Source organism: Carlito syrichta, unplaced genomic scaffold, assembly GCF_000164805.1.
Source record: "Carlito syrichta isolate Samal-C Ts95f unplaced genomic scaffold, Tarsius_syrichta-2.0.1 Scaffold301786, whole genome shotgun sequence".
NCBI lineage: Eukaryota > Metazoa > Chordata > Mammalia > Primates > Tarsiidae > Carlito > Carlito syrichta.
This window is the reverse complement of record NW_007245882.1, coordinates 260,024-277,453: the sequence shown is the minus strand read 5'-3', so window position 1 is coordinate 277,453 and position 17,430 is coordinate 260,024. Positions and strand designations below refer to the sequence as shown.

Sequence of the window (17,430 nt, the reverse complement as noted above, 5' to 3'; positions counted from 1 at the left end):
AGGGGAAGGGAGATGGGATTAACGGTAGTAAATATCTGTCTGGGGACAGGGAGACACCTCTTATCAACAAGGGTGCCTGAACGAAGCAATTTGTATATCTAACCCTTAACTGTACCCCACAATATCATAATAAAAATATTGATTATAAATATAAAAATAAAGTGTAACTGCAATGTTACTGATAGACTTGGAGTCAATGGTGTATACTGTTGCTGAGGCAGTTTCGTTGCCTTTTTTACCTGGTGAAGGTGAACACTGCACTGAATGAAGGGCTTTCAGGTCTTCCTCAAAGTCCAGCAGGAAATCTTCAAGGTCACATTCATCTGCAGGAACAAGAAGTCCTGGAATGATACATTCTATCTCTCTTTTTGAGGTAACAAAACCCAGAGAGGAGAGTCCTGGGTTGTTCTGGAGACACGAGCTGTCAAAAAGGGAGCCAAAGGCCAGAGAAATACTTTGCCTTGGACTCTGGCTTTCTTGAAAATTTATTATAAATTTGTATTTGGATGTTCTATTTAAGCTACTATGACATACTGTTCCAGCACTGGGAGTAAGGGAGAGTGACTTTCACTCTGAATGGAGACCACGGACTCCAGAGAATAACATCAAAAGCCTTTTACTCTGTTCTTGTTCCATGGAGCTCATGGTGTCCCCAGATTATAGACCTAAAACAGAGAAAGATTGTGGCCTTCTTCATTCAGACCAGGAACCACTTTATCTAATTTTTTCTAGCCCTGTGATAGCTATAGTGCAAATGTCTCTAGGCTGTGTTCTCTGAGCACAAGAGGGAGAGTAAGTTCCAGGCTTTCCTGGGGAATTCTGCATAACAGAGAACAAATCAAGTACACTGCTTTGTGCTTGGTTTAGCTATGAAATAGAAGTCAAGATTTGACATATTCCTCGAAGATACAGATTGAATTGGTCTTATGTGGGACTTGAGCCTCAATATTTTTCAAAAGCTAGTGTGTGTTAATATGTGACAAAGGGTTGAGAATCACTGCCCTTGAAAAGAAACTCCATGAAGGACCTTTTCTTTCTTGTTCTTTGTGTACTTTCAGGGCCTAGAACGGTGCCTGGCACATACTAGGCTCTCCAATATTTTTGGTTTTTTGAGTGTATAAGTGTAGTTGAAATTAGAGTGGGTGAGGCAGAAGGAGAAAAACAAGAACAGGATGCATGCTGTAGCCTAAAACCAAAGAACCAAGGACCAATATGTCAGCTCCTTAAACAGATATGCAGGCAGGAAGAAATGTTAAGGTAATCCGCAGACAGATTGAATCACACTTGCTTTGGAATCAACAAATCATTAAGGCCCAAAGGATAAGAAGCCAGTCTGTTTAGACTTTGTGGAAACTTGCAAGGTTGGCAGGAAAAGGAGGGGGTGCTGCCCATAGCGCCGCCTTATTACCACAGGTGTGATTTGAGGTGCATTGCTATCTGTTTAGGTAACGTCTTACTTTAAGGAAAGCCAAGTGCTTTACAGACATTATCTCATTTCACCTTCCTGACAGATATCCCTGTGGGGGGTAGGAGGGGAGAATGATTTAGAATTGCTTGAATAAACAGTTGAATTCTTAAGCCCTTCTACCAGAATATGGGAAAATCTAAAATGACTACATCTTCCACTCCTTACAGGCCAGAAGAATAAAAGTGGATTCTGTCTTCTGGAGAAAAATGATCTGAAGCATGTTTGAAAAAGGTATCCGCATGGATAGGATCATTTAAAAAGTTTATAGAAACATTGATATCAGTAATCACTCCTGAGGACAATATATGGTAAGGGGGATCTAATTGTAAATAAAAAAATTCACTTAAAATTAAATTTTAAACTGAACCCTTTCTCTTTCTCGGGAGTCTTCAGAAATGGAATGGAGTCTTTAGAAATCAACTTGCTGGGCTGGTTACATAGGAACTTGTCTAAAGTTCAGATGATTGGTTGGATGGCTTTTCAAGACCCTTCCAGTCACAATTTCATCACTATGACATAGAGGTCCTACCTTGAACCTGCAATATTCCAGGATCTTTCTTATGAAGGTCGTCCATACTGCTGTTGTCACCTTTATTCCACTGATTAGATATTTTATAGACATTCTCACATACTCCAAATGCACAACATTGGTAGGCATAAGGCATTTCTATAACCCTTTAAATAAATAAAACAAAAACAAAAACACTCAAAGAAATGGATTGTTAAATACAGTGTTCATCTTCTTTTACCCAATGATTCTACCTTTGGATTTTAGCCTAAATAAATATCTCAAAATATAAGCTATGGGTATAAGGATTTTCATTATATTACTACTAATAACAACAATGGAGTTATTAAAAATTGTCACTAAGAAATGTTGACAACTGCTGAAGTTGGGTGATGGAACTTCCATCACTCAAATGATGAAAAATTTCCAAAATAAGAAGGTGAAAATATGTCTGCTAAGAAAATTGTAGCAACACTAAAAAAGTGTCTGTGGCCTAATGTTAAATGACTAAAACAGGATATAAATGTATATGCACACTGATTCTAACGATGAAAAATATACTTGGAAAAAAAGTCTGGAAAGAACTTAAAATGTTGTTTAGGGAGAACTTAAATGTTTTAGATATTTGTTTTTTCTTCTACTTTCACAACTCTCTTTTGGGAATTATATTACTTTCATGTTTTAAAAAGTATGTAAAAAGTATGATGGTTTAAAATATAAATATTTAAAATATATGTATATATAAGAAGTATCAAGATACTTCTTTATCAATGATAAGTATAACAGGCTTTAAAGAACACTACTTTCTCAAACAAATATTAATTTAGTACATTTTATTAAAACATACACACAAGCTAGATAAATTAAAAATTATAAACAAAAGTACAATAATGTTATAATGTTATTTAATTACATGTCCTAGTTTATATCACATGGATCAATGGTTTTCAAACTCTTTCCATGAATTCTGATTCTGGGAAGCAGCTCTGAGAAGGAAAGGAAATATGGTCAGGAAGACACATTCTCCCACTTCAGGGCTTGTCCTAATGATGCTCCAGGGGTAGGGGACTTGAGGGCATGAAATGCAATTCAAAAGGGTCTCATGACCTCATAAATTTAGAAAACCACCATAGTATGTCTATTATTTCACATGACCACAAATGTATCTTATTAGTTTTAATGACAAACTCACTTGAGTTCTGGAAAGTTTTCAGATGATATCAAGCTCTGTAAGGCATGATTTCCTGTTAATTTTAAGTGAGTTAAACCATGTAACCCAGTTACAGGAAAAGACGACAGGAGGTTGGACGATAGGTCCCTGCAAAACATCAAAAAACAATTGGCTTTTAGTCTGTGTTAGCATAAAACATTAACGTTAAAAAAAAAAAGGCAATCTAAATTGCTGATCATTAAACTGCTCAATAAAAACTTCTAAGCAGGGCCCTTACTCTTAATGGTAAAAGTAACCATTTTGGTTTTAGCTCCTGATAACTTTTCTATTTACAATCAGAATTCCAGGGGAGGGAAGTTTTAATTGTACCCAAATTGTTCTACATTCAGCTTCATTTTGTCAAGTGAGGACATCTAAAATCACGGGGAAGTTGCTATATTTAATCTGAAAAGTGATGCTAAATGGATTAAGAGTGAGAGGTAGAAAAAGTGAAAAGGATTTATTCCCTTTCTTCTTCTCCCAACTGCTGTTTGCCCAATTCCTTCTTTCTTTATTAGATAAGAGAAGGGGACAGGAAGGAGCTAGAGATGGAGAGTGAAGGGGGGGAAAAGGAACAGGAAGGTTTTCTATCAGCTAAGATGGCAAACAAAGCAATGGAAACCCTTCAGAACCAAGATGACATCTTCTTCCACTCCACCTGATTACTGAGCAAAAATAAAGATCTTCACCTGAATAACCAGAGCCAGCTGTCACCCACTTATCCACTTAGGGACCCATGTGACCTTGGAGGAGCAGGGGAGCAGGGGAGCTCCTCACTGGCTCTGACACAGCTGTAAGTTGAGAATACAGAGGGCGGGCAATATGTGTATTTCCAGCTTTTTTTAGCAAAACCAATGTTTCTATTAACTAGATGTCTCCCAATTATTAAAAGACATGCCATAAACAAGTAATGAAATACTCACAGCTTTATTAGAGATGGCAAAGTGGAAAATGCATTGTGGTGAATGGTGGTAATTTTGTTCCAAGCTAAATTCCTATTATTAAAAAAAGGCATATGAGACGATTATATTAAAAAATAAAAAGGACGTGAAGTTTTACCATATGCATTCAATCTTCTACCAAAATTTAATTTCCATTCAAATCAGAAAAAATTAATTCATCAATTTGCTCTGCAGATTAAGATATGGGTGGTATAAAATGACTGAAGAGAAAACTTTAAGCCAACCTTGTTTAAAGCAATCAAGGACAGATCATTCAGGTGGATATTTTAGTTTTTATTCCATTCTTGTTAAAATGTTGACTTTAACATGATGGTAAAATTTTATTAGAGTCTTTCTAAAATGAGTAGGAATAGGAGTGTGGGAAGAGATAGAAACCTCAGAAGTTCTTCTTCTGACAAGCAAGTAGATTTTAAATTATAAAATGTCCCTAGATATGTAATAAAAGTAAACAAAAAAACCTTATGCACATCACTCATATATATTAGACCTTGAGAGAAATACAAAGATGGCTTCAAGAAAATTTCCAGGAAAGGATACTGACAAGTAAATTCTTAACTGAGATATCAACAAAATAAGGGCTCACATTCAAGGGGGGACCTCTAAAAAAACCGGAATTTATTTATTAAAAATTGTGTATTTATTCTTACATGTTTAAACTCAGTCACCCTCAAACTACTCTCTTTTTAATATAATATACCTATCAAGATGCTTTTTCCACTGCTCAAAACAGTTTTGGAAGTTGTCAATGTTGATGTCTTTTAGTGCTTCTGCCATTTTTTTGGTTTCACCTCTTCCAGAATGGCAAAACTTTTCCCTTTGAGGACTTTTTCATCCGGGGAAACAAAAAAAATTCGCTTGGGGTGAGATCGGGTGAATAGGGAGGGTGGAGCACAGGGGTTATGCCATTTTTTGGCCAAAAACTGCTGAACACTCAGTGTAGTGTGGGCAGGTGTGTTGTCATGGTGGAAGAACCAGTCACCTGTTTGCCACAACTTGGCATGTTCCTTCTGCAAATTGTGATTCAACCTTCTCAAAACTTTCAGATAAAAACTTTGACCATTTGATCCGGAGGAACAAATTGTAATTCCAAAAGTTAATTCTGGTTTTCTTTGGGTCCACCCTTGTAGGTTAGAAACAAAATCCTTAGATAACAAAGAAAAACTACAGTTAATGGGGAAATAAAAATCACTTGCCATGCACACATAATGAACTGTAGATAATTAGGCAGAAATAAAACCTCTTGCAAAAACTTCTGTAGATAATTTATCAGGGATGAGAACTTCTATATTTTAAAAAGGAATTATGAGTTTCAGATTTTTATTTCTAAAATGACTAACAAAGAAGGGTAACTAAGATGTAGGAATCTGAGAAGATTGAAAGTGATTAAAGTCAACTTTTCTCAGGTGCAGGAAAGTTTGTAATATCAGGCCCCTGAGTTACCTTGAATAAATGGTATTCACAGAATATTTACATTCTTTTTTGAAAGGTTCCTTAGGGACCTTTCCTCCTTTTCTGGAGGAAACTGGAAATCTTTTAATTTTTCTTTTTCCATTGATCCCAGAACAGAATAAAATTGCAGGTAACAAGGGGAGCAAGCATATGGAAGGTAGGAAAGCTACAAGTGGCAGTTGGACTTTGGGTAATTGAGTAAGGAGACCTTCTTCTACCGAGCTGCTCAAGAAATATGTGTCTACGGAGGTAAGCAAGTAATACCATCTGTCAGAGTCTCTTTGGCAGCTTTAAGTGGAACATGGTGCCCTGGGTGAGCTTCACAGAGCAAAATATCTGGAATGTAGGCCAAGTTCAGCCATGGTGCTTATAGTGATTTGACTGGGTTTTAAGCAAATATGTGAGAATTTATATGTTCAAAGGACTGTAATTCCTTTTCAATTTGTGAGTCTGTGTGCTGGAATCCTCCCAGCAGTCCCGGAGGAGTCATTTTCTGCTCTCTGGCCCTGCTCTGTGCCTGGGGCTGAACCTGCTGGCTGCATCCCCGGAGCTCCCTATGGGCCTCAGTTGTATTCCCAATGGTAGCCCTGGGAGGAGTGAGATGCCAGGGCACTCATGGTCTGCTCTTCTCTGTTTTGGAATCATATCTCTGATGGCAGCCACAGACCTTCTCAACCACTTCACCCCCTTTCCATGCTTAAGCTCTTTCTGTGTTCTGGAAATACCATTTTCTGCCTGTGACTCTAGCCCCAGTCTTCATGATGTTGTTGGTTTCTGCACACGCATCCTTTGCTTATTCCCTGCCAAGACCTATGTAAGTATCCTTCCATTTGAACCATCTTAGAGCCCTCTGTTTCCTGCCAGGACCTTCATGGATACATCCTAAAAAGCTATATACTTATTCTAAGAAGAATGATAATGTTGCATAGTTTCTATGTCCCAGTTATGGTTATGAATTTTTTACATGTTTGTCTCATAACCTCCAACAACCCTAAAAGATAGGTATTATAATTATTCCCATTTTACTGATGAGGAAACAGAAATAGTATAAGTCACTTGCCCGAAGTCACAGACTAATCTCAGGAGTTGGGATTCAAACCTAGGCCCACTGGCTTCAGAGTTCCTGATCTTGTGTTCAGAACATATTTGAATTTTTAAGTAAATAAGGAGAGAGCCACTGCACTAGACCTTGGAAATAAAAAAATGAAAAGGTTCTTGTTGTTTTCGGATAGGGCATTGTCTACCTGTTGACAGTGCTGAGAATCAAGTTCTATATTAGAGAATGCACAAAGTGCATCAGAGTGAAGTGGGTTCAAAGATAGATTTTGTTCTAATAACATGGGCAGGAGGAAAAGTCAAGGGTGGGGAGGAATCCAGTAGGCACTGGAAGCAGAAGAAATGGTGGCCCATGTGCCAGGGGACGGGAATGTATAAGAGAGCAATAATAGGAAGTTGGAATCAGACTTTGAAGATTGGTGCTGGTAAAACTGGCCTTGATCTTGAAAACATTAGGGGACTAATTGAAGGTTTTGAAGCGGGGAGGTAACATGATTAGATTTCTCTTTAAGAAAGATTGATGAATGAGTAGAGAGATGGTAGGAGGATTGGTTAGGAGGAGAATGATGGTGTCCAACAAGAGTCATTATATGGGCTTGTGGTAGAGGATTGGAGAAGATAACTTGGAGTTGGCACAGGTTGGTGAGTGACTGGATATGTCATCCAAGGGGAAGGAAGAATTTGTGCAGATTCAGACATTTATTCTTCAGAAGTTTGTGTCACATTCTTTTGGTGTCTTTAGAGATCAGTCTTCTCATATAGAACTGATTTTTGGAACAGTCAAAAATCAAGACAGTGGTGAAAAAGACAGGTGGTCATGAAAGTAGGTACTTTTAAAAAATATATTTATTACAGAAAAAGGTAAAAGCACTATACAAGCAGATTTCAACCAAAAGTAAAGAAAGGGCAACACATTCAGAACAAGATGATTCTGGATTTCGGGAGAAAGTGATCCTTAAAGGTAAGTTTAAAGTTTTTTGAGGAATAGTATTATTTTACCATTCCTTAAGTATTAAAAAAAAAAAAAAAAAAAAACTTTAGCAGTCAACAAGACAGGTTTTCAATAAACATACTTTAAACATTATATATATAATCACTATTCATCAAAATCATGTCGAAATACACTTTTAGTATAGAAAAGTTTTAACTGTTATATCATAAAATAATCTGTTGGCAAATTTTCTTTTTAAAAATTTAATATATGGTATTTCAATCATAAAATGGAACTAAATACAAGTATTTACAAATCTTAATTGCCTGAGCAACGGAAACATTTTTCTAGGATAGTTATGCTCAAATCTTAGTGTACTTGTTGACATGCAGATTCCCAGGACCCACTCCAGAAAATTAACTCATGAGGCAAGTGAGGACTAGAGTCTATATTGTTCACAGTCACCTCCAGGTGACTATTAAGCACTTTGAGACACACATTGAACAACTCTGCTTTTCCAGGAAAGAAGAGCAGGCAAAAAGAATTATGTGATCATCCTACTTTTGTGTGCAAAATGATCCCTGCCAGTTCCAGGTTGTGGGCAGAAACATACTTTGTAGCCTATTCAACAGTTGGCCTCTTTCCTTTTCATCAAAGTTTCATGCCTGCTGATTGGTAGAGAACATTACTGCTTTTAGATTTATTCCTGGAAATTATCAGGAGCAAAATACTTGCTTTCTCATAGCAAATATATGCACACAGTTCCAACCATAAGTATATACAGTAAAAAGAAAATATTAGGGAAAGGTCCCCAAGAGGAAGAATGTGCTCTGTGCTGGAGAAGGCGCTGGGAAGTGGTACTCACAGAGATCGGAGGCTGAGCAACTTCTGGAAAGTATCAGCTTTAATTTCAGAGATTTCATTATGTCTTAGGTCACTGAAATGATAGAGTTCCAAAGATTGATTTGAGAGTTACTGGTTGCAAAGATTACAGACTTCAGAGAACTTTTACAGGGATTACCTGCTCTCAATCAAAGGAACACATGAAGTGTGCCTATCAAATGACTGAGTTTTATTTGTTTAAAAAATAACATTATAGTTTATACACTCAAATAAGTATTTTCTCTCTCTCAAAGCATCTAGTTCCCTTGGGAAGATATAAAACCACGTTTTAAATATGCATCCTTATTCAAAACACTTGAAGACGTCTTTCTGCCTTCTGAGCCTTTCTTGCACTCTTTGAGGATCTTTAGAAGGATCTTTAACTTTTAAAAATGGATTTGCTTTGTTTCCCCCCTTATTTACTCAAAGGCATTCAGAGGAAAACTACAAGTGAAAGGATATATAGTTAATATTGTTTTGATCAAAATTAAAGTGTGTAAAGCAACAAGGATGATATTTTGTAAGGGAGGCAATTTTAAGAGAGGAATTTTAAAGTGTTTCATGCGACCGGGTGCAGTGACTCATGCCTACAATCCTGCACCTTGGGAGGCAGAGGCGAGAGGATTGGCCGAGCCCAGGGGTTCGAGACCAGCCCAAGCAACTTGGTGAGACCTCGTCTCTACCATAAATCAAAAAACTTAGCCGAGTGTTGTGGCGCACACCTGCAGTTCCAGCTACTTGGAAGACTGGGGCAGAGGGATTGCCTGAACCCAGCAGGTTGAGGTTGTGGTGACCATGAGCATGCCACTGCCCTCCAGCCTGGGTGACAGAGTGAAACTCCAACTCAAAAAAATAAAAATAAAAATAAATAAAGTGTTTCATGCATAAATAGAATCTATAGCACCCTGAAAATGACAAATAGAGTGCCCCTTCTAAAGATGACTATTGTGAAACAAACAGCAACAAACTCAAGTCCCCCATATTCAAAAATAACCCCATTCATTGGCTATTTAAGTTTGGTTGTGCTTGTAATTATAAAAGGAATAATCCAAAACTCAAGCATACCTAGTTCACTAGTACACTGATTTAGGGGTAAAAAAAAAAAAAAAAAAGCAGATTTATAATGTTTTTACTGATATTATAGTACAGTGCATGATAAAATAATATTATCTATGTTTCCCAACTTTCTAGTCACCCTACACAGTACACAGTCACACCTTGTGTGTATAAGAAGGAAAAGGATCAATGTCTCCCCAGTGAACCACAGGGTATGGGAACCAATGACCCAGAGAAATGTGGGTTTTGCTGCTTGAGTTTTGCTAGGTGACTTAGAAATTCTTATACACATACATTTTCTGTAGCTTTTGGCAGACTGAAAAACTGGGTAAATCTTCTAACAGGTTGTAAGACACATCTCTGAAAAACAGAAGGTGCAAAAAGGGAAAATTTGTTACATATGCGTTGTAAGGAGACATGCTTTGCTCTCCTTTCTCTCCAAGATGTTTGTCTCCGAAACGTAAACTTTTATCATTTTCACAGCCCTGACGTGGAGCAGGTAGTCACAGGCATTATTGGATTAACCAGTAGATTCAAATGTTTACTGAATGGAACTACTATACTTCTTTAATTGATTTAAATAATTTATTTATATTTTGTTAGTAGTGATTTACAATATTCTAGCTATTATCTTACTACAATGAGCACGAATTAAATTAGATAATTGTGCCTCTGACTCTAACAGCTGTTACATCTCTACAGCTAAGAGAAATCATTGTTGGTTTTTTTCTAATCAACTTTTAAAAAACTTAACAAATCAAAACATAGCACTAATTTTGAAACTGATCACTGCAAGAGGGGAAAATTCTAAGAAAGTCTTCAGCCAAAACTCAACAAACTACAGAATAACAAAAACATCTGGACATATTTACAGTATAATATAACTAATCTAAAAGAAGCCATTGTCATTTGCAGAAAGGTTGAAAAAAAAGAAAGTCTCCCCAAAATAAATAAATAAATAAAATTTAAAAGCTGACAGATAAAGTAACATAGATATATATATTGTAAAAATCGTCTCATGTTTTAAAAGTTATCAGCTAATCAACTAACATATCTTCATGCCTGATTCTAATTCTTAAAACCAGATCACTACCACGCAGCTGAAAAATCAAACTATTTTCTAAGATGTTTTAAATTACTTTGTTCTTATAATTGGGCACCTTATCCCACATTTATTGAATAATTGAGATTTATATAGGAATAAAGTTCATTTACTATACTTAAATAGTTTGAATGAAGCTGCTTACAAACACAAATCTGTAGTGTATACTAGAGATTTGAAAGACATCCTCACCCCCAAACCCCAAACCCCCACACTTAAGCACAAATACACTTGATTTGTATTTTTGAAAATTAGTGAATGTAATAAAGTGGACACACATATTATCAGAACTGATAATTTGATTTACTCATCTCTGCAGGCTGCAAATGGGGCAATTCTTCTTCATCTACCTCTAAGTAGAGGGCACATAAAAGTTTCTTCTACATAAAGACAGAGTGTTAACTTCTGCCTAATGATTTTCTTTTTTTCTGGTATATATATATATTTTTTTTTAAGATGTAGGATACAATTCAGGATTAGGTATGCAAGTGCATTACAGGTAAAGTCTGGGTCTCCCTTTGTTTCCCACTTTGCCCGGTTTAAGATCAGGTAACTTTATTGATGTTGTATTTCCCCCCACACCCCGGCAGTATCCCACTACCGCCAATTCCTTTCTTATAGTATTATGGTAAATGTTCAGGGTCTGCTTATGAGTGAGAACTTGTGGTATTCTGTTCTTTGCTTCTGTGATAAATCACTGAGTATTATTGCTCTAAATCCATCCAAATTGCTGCAAAGTCCACATGTTTGTCCTTCTTAATGGCTGTGTAATATCTCATTGTGTATATGCACCACATTTTTTTAACCAGTCAAGTTTCGATGGGCAGCATGGTTGATTCCATGTTTTTGCTATTGTGAATAATGCTGCAATAAACATGCATGCTTAATGATTTTCATGGCTAACATTGACCAAGTTCTTCTTATATAAAGGCACTATGTGTATAGTTTTACTTAAATTATCTTATTTAATTCCTCTGGCCACCTCATGAGGAAGGTGTATGGTATGATTATACCCATACAGTGTGAAATGACTAAGATCATCAGTTAGTAAGTGGGGAAAGCCACATATGGCCTGCATGGTAGACCAAGTAATTCCCATGAGGGGGTGAAGGAAGTTGGGGGCAAAACTACTCATATGCATTGAGATTTCCTCATGTAACAAGTACTCAGTTGATGAGTCAGCCAAAGAGGGGAAACTCTCAGACCTATTCTTCCAGGAGAACATAAAACACCCTGTTGCAGAGGTCAGGGCTTCTGATTAATAATATGGCATGTAGTTTTGAAAAGTAGTAGCCAGGCATGGTGGCTCACACCTATAATCCCAGCACTTTGTGAGACTGAGGTGAGAGGACTGCCTGAGTCCATGGGTTTGAGACCAGCCTGGGCAACATGGCGAGATCTCATCTTTACAATAAATCAAGAAAAATTAGCCAGGCATGGTGGCACATGCCTGTAGTTCCAGCTACTTGGAAGGCTGAGGCAGAAGGATCACCTGAGCTTAGCAGGTCCAGGCTGCAGTGGCCATGAACATGCCACTGTGCTCCAGCATGGATGTCAGAGTGAAACGCTGATTCAAAAAAAAAGAAAAGAAAAGAAAAGAAAGAAAAGTAGTGACTGTAATAAAATAGACACACATGTTATCAATGCTGATAATAATTTGGTTTACTCATCTCTGCAGGCTGCAAAGGGGTCCGTTTTTCTTTATCTACCTCTTTGTAAAGGATACATAAAACCTCTAGGATTCTGGTGTCAAGTTCAGTTAATTCTACTTGGTTGATATACCAGCAAAAGAGCTTTCTCAGTTCTTTTCCTAAATGAAAAGACACTTGGTTTGTCCATCTCGCAAGGTTGTTGGGAAGAACAAAATCTATAAATGAATATCGTAGGTACAAATGCTTTGAATATAGCAAGATACTGTCATTAATGTATTTGTATTCTTCCGGGTTTTTCAAATTCCATCTTGAGGATAGAGTAATGGTGCAAGGGAAATGAGAAAGATGGTAAGAGATAACATTGCCTGTGAGTTTATGATGTCCCTGGTACTGCTGTGAGTGTTTACATGAACTTGTTTAATCTTCATAATGAACCTCTGAAGGAAGTAGCTACAGCTCCATCTTATAGACTGGAAAACTGAGCCCCAAAAGAGATAATAACTTGCTCAACATCCTGTGCTGTTATATAGAGAAGCTGGATTTGAACCAGAAAAATGGGCTCTGGAGCCTTTGCTCATAACCATTTTGCCAGCTGGCATTCATTTGTGCAGTTCTATTACTGGGTGGTTTACAATTCACTATGTGACAGAATGGAGACAGATGCAATTTAAACACTGGCTCCCTACTTACTTGTTATAGTATTTGAAATCTTAATCATGTTACTGACAGTTTCCTCAAGAAAAGGGACTAATTATACCTGCTCTGAATATGGTAGGCAGAATTCTAAGAAGACCCTCCCAAATTTCTACCACCTTCCTCCTAGTTATTTAAACTGACTGTATTTGACTTTGAATTTTGCTACTTGCTTGCAGTATGGCTTTGACAAATGTACTTCTCAAATTCTCAGTTTTCTCATCTGTATCTACACTGTATGGGGCAGGGTGAGGTGAAATAGAGGAGACTTGTTTTATATCTCCTCCTTCAGGTATGAATGACTGCTTCCAAGGCTACTGCCATATCACTGCACCCCCATATCACTGAGCAGTGGGGGTCTGAAGTGACGTGGCAGGCTGGGGCTAAAGGAAGGCAGAATCACAGCCAGACATTCCTGCTCCTCTATTTAATGTGTAGTGCAGCTTGTAGTTCTTCTGCTAAGTAAAGCCCATGGAGGAATTACAGGCATTCAACAATGCCTGTAATAGGCGTCTTCTATATGAGCCAAGGCAAGAGACTGAGGGTCCTTTTGTCAAGTCTCAATAATGCTTGAGAGGGCGGTAATAGGGTTGAGCAGAAGTTGAGGGAGAAATTGAAAATGGAAGGCCAGAATAAAGCTCCTCAAATCCCTATAAATTACTTTTCATAAAACATGGGAAAGGCAGTGGGGAAAAAGTTCCAAGTCAATAGAAACAGCATATGCAAACTGTTTAAGCATTAGAGGAAACATTAGAACATGACACTAACAACTACACCAAAAGAATGTGTGGTCAACTTTATCAAGGTTTGTGCGGGTCTGATATCTCAATTTTTGATTTTGGCATCCATATTGGGTTGCTGATCCATTGTGTTACTTTGTTCTACTCTGTAAAGGTTTTAGAGGGGAAAATGAGGTTATTCTGGCTCATTCATATCTTTTGTGAAAACAAAAAACAAAACAAAACAAAAAACATGTGCCAAAGGAGACTCTAATGGGAGACTGTTTGGAACTTGGAAACAAAGGGTTCACCGCTATTATTGTCAGGCTCATGTTAGAGAGCCTGGACCAAAGAGGGCAAAGGAGGCCTGACCTCTTGGAGACCTGCAAGGAAAGTACTTTCTCATTTTTTAAAGGATTATTGAAATAATGTTTGCCATTTTACCCCTAAGTGGAAATTGCATGTTTATATAACATTATTTCTTTACTGATACGCACAACACTTGAAGATTAAGTAACTGATTGCAGACGGTTTGAGGAAGAGATGAGATCTGTGCTCCAGTTAAAGTCCTGTTAAAACACAAACCAGACAGAATTCTTTCATTAGGCATCTCACAGTGACATATTTTGATTCACTGACGTGAAGACTGATTAAGCTCCAAGGGCAGTGTATGTTCTCGACAAAGTCAAGCATCTACTCAAGTACTTACAGACTCTCCAGGTTTGCAGTTCCAGTTAAATCAGGAAATTCAGTGATTTGTGAGGCACCATTCAATGTCCTAAATAGATAAGTATATGAGAATTGTTGGGAGAAGATTCTAGATAGGTGCAATTTTTATTGCCATTTTAAAAGCATTTCAACCTATAATATTCATGTGGTTTTCACAACCCCAAAGGAGAAAGTGATCTATAAAAGAAATGGAAACTTACAGTGTTCTTAGTTCAGGTAAATGTTGAAAAGCAGATCTTCCAACAAACTGGATGGGGTTGTCATAGAAATGTCTGAAAAAAATCCAAACACCAATATCTTAGTGCAAAACTTGAATGACAAGTTAGGAACTGTTCAAAATTTGAACAAATGTGTTAAATGTATTTATATAATTTTGACTATTACTGTATTACATTACATTCCTGATTACTTGGTTTCAGGAAAACTTCAAGAGTGTTTTGACTCACAGCATGAGATTTTTGGTAAGAAATCCGTACTATATAAAATTGAACATTTCTGACAGCAAGGCAGATATGAATGATAGCTACTAAAAAGAAAGCCAAGTTAACTGACAACTACTATATGGTTACATTTAAAATCTTCCTCTGCCTCCAACATCTGTGAACTATGCATTGTGTGGAAAAAAGGCAATTCAAGGTGCTGGCAATTGTATCATTAATTAGAGAGAGATGAATTCTATATATCTCTATCTATTGAAGGTTATATCTGTTGGCCAAATCTTATCATAACATGTATAAGGGGCTCTTCAAATTGCTTAAGAGGAAATGAGCTACTCTGGGGTTTTTCTAACATTAGAACTTTTTTGAATAAATTATTGTTCTGAAAGGTGAGACATTATTAGAACTTAAAATATATTTTGTTTTACAGAAGTTTTCAGTGCCTGGTCAATGAAGCAGAAGGATACATACTTCTTAGCTGAGTCATCCTTCTAGTTCCATTGATCTCAACAAATATTTATTGGTGTCTACTGTGCTTAAAGTATGAGGGTAGGTATGTGAGGATTTAAAGATTGATTCATTAAAAAAGCTATTATTGACTATCTACTATGTGCCTGGCATTATTCTAGATGCTAGGGATTTGAAGAGGAATAAGGTGTTCCTTCCCTAAAGGAACTTGGATTCATTTGAGACTAAAAAAAGAAAAAATGAAGAGGAATTGTATATCCCTTTCTATTTGACAAAGCTACTTCCATATATATTGCTTGATTGATCCATGCAACAACTTTATAAGATCCATAGTGTAGACACTATTTGCTTCACTTTTGGAGGAGGAGATTGAGGCCGGAAAGCTTATTACCTCCCAGAACCTCAACTCTCTAATCATTAAACTGAAATAATAATAACACTTAGTTGTAGGGTTGCATAAGAATGAAAAGAGCCAATGCATGTGTAACATCTGAAACAGAACCTATTGCCCTACAAATCCAATTCCTCTTCTGTCTTCCCACCCTCTGATCTCTTCTTCTCTCTTGGGATTAATCAGTAAGAGAAAGAACTAGAGCTGCATTACGATTTAAAAAATTGAGTTTTCCTTCTTCCTCCTAATACCACATTAGCTCTTAGCTACACTATATGCTTGCATGCACATAACAGTGTTCACATGCCTGTATGTATATATGTATATTGGGGATGTATGAATACACATACCTATGTACATAACGGCAGAAATAACACAAATACAAATAAAGAAATTGAGGGTTCTTAGGAGGGCACTCTCTCGTGTGTTAGGGAGAGATTAAGAAAAACTTCATGAAATGGCATTTGAAATGGGTGCTGGAAGACAGAATTTCAACAAACGTAGAGAGGGATGGAATTGAAGGAGTAAAGGAAGAAAAGGGCTTTGTTCTGTAAACACAGCTTAGTTGGTCTGGTTTTTGACTTAGGATGATTGAGGAGAGCTTTGGGGAACTAGTCCAGAAGGTTGGCTTAGGCCATATTTGGAGACCTGCGGGTGTCAGGGTAAGGAGTTTGCACTGAATGTAAATAGACAATCCTGAATGTGTGCATGTTAACAGTGAGGGAGTGACCAGATAAATTCTGTGCTTCCAGGGAGATGACCCTGCCAATGGTGAAGGGAGGGAGACCAGCCTCATCCAGACTGGTAAAAATCTAGAATTAATGGCTAGCCAAGAGGCTGGTACAGTGGAGATAAAAAGAGGTATGAATAGCATGGGGACTCTAGACATAAAAAAGCATTCACAGAAATAGGGGCATTGGAAGGAGCTGGTGGTGACAAGAGAAGGAAACAGATGCAAGAGCAAGGAGAGGAGAATTTCAGGGAGAAAGTGGTCAACACCGTTGAATAGTGGAGAAAAGCTCTAATAAATATGGGGAGCTGTTCACTCTCAGGGGGTATTAGCATATCAAAAAAGCGATTAACCAGTCCTGTGGCTGCAGAAAGCAAGCACAGGCAATGCACTTTGCCAACCTCTTAACATGTAAATACTCTCTAATGAGGACTAATGCTTATTGTCAGTACACTTTAAAACTCTTCATTTGCCAAAATATTGCCAGAACACTTCAGCAACAATGGATAGTTTTTTGTTGTTGTTGTTTTTTCTTTCAGTTGTTAGGGCTAATGGGGCCTCTAGCTTATTTGTGACAAATCCCACATGGTTCTAGAAGGCCTCTCAACCAAGTTGGCATAGGACCAACATCTGCCAAGAGGTTGTCTTTCCTTTCCTCTTCCATATTTGGGACCTCCTACCCATGACTGCAGGCCCATACTATGCTCCAAATCTGCCTCAGACAGGTAGTTGTCTTTTACTATGAGCCAGCTTAATAATACCTATATATTTTTGTCTTTCTATATATCTATGTATCAGCAATCTTCTGTCTGTGCTAAATGTGAAACACATAATTAGTTGTAATTCTATTTTATTCTTTTATGGCATATAAATCATTATATACACCTTTCTAGAACACATGTTCCTTTTTAGAATTACATCCTCATGTGCATAAATGTGACTCAATGATTGAGCTTGATAATGAATAGAGACACAGATCACAGATGT

The 17,430-nt window shown here is 37.3% G+C and overlaps 1 protein-coding gene across 1 annotated transcript in view; it reads right to left on the bottom strand.

Moving 5' to 3' along the window:
• LGR5 (leucine rich repeat containing G protein-coupled receptor 5) overlaps nt 1–17,430 on the bottom strand; it is a 151,832-nt gene that overhangs the window by 5,452 nt on the left and 128,950 nt on the right. Inside the window, exons 11-19 of the mRNA XM_021710990.1 lie at nt 14,618–14,689; nt 14,398–14,466; nt 14,186–14,257; nt 9,817–9,882; nt 8,450–8,521; nt 4,110–4,181; nt 3,169–3,294; nt 1,998–2,143; nt 240–323 (exon numbers count right to left, since the gene is read on the bottom strand). Of these exons, the coding sequence (XP_021566665.1) occupies nt 240–323; nt 1,998–2,143; nt 3,169–3,294; nt 4,110–4,181; nt 8,450–8,521; nt 9,817–9,882; nt 14,186–14,257; nt 14,398–14,466; nt 14,618–14,689 (779 nt within the window). The remainder of the gene's footprint in view (nt 1–239; nt 324–1,997; nt 2,144–3,168; nt 3,295–4,109; nt 4,182–8,449; nt 8,522–9,816; nt 9,883–14,185; nt 14,258–14,397; nt 14,467–14,617; nt 14,690–17,430) is intronic.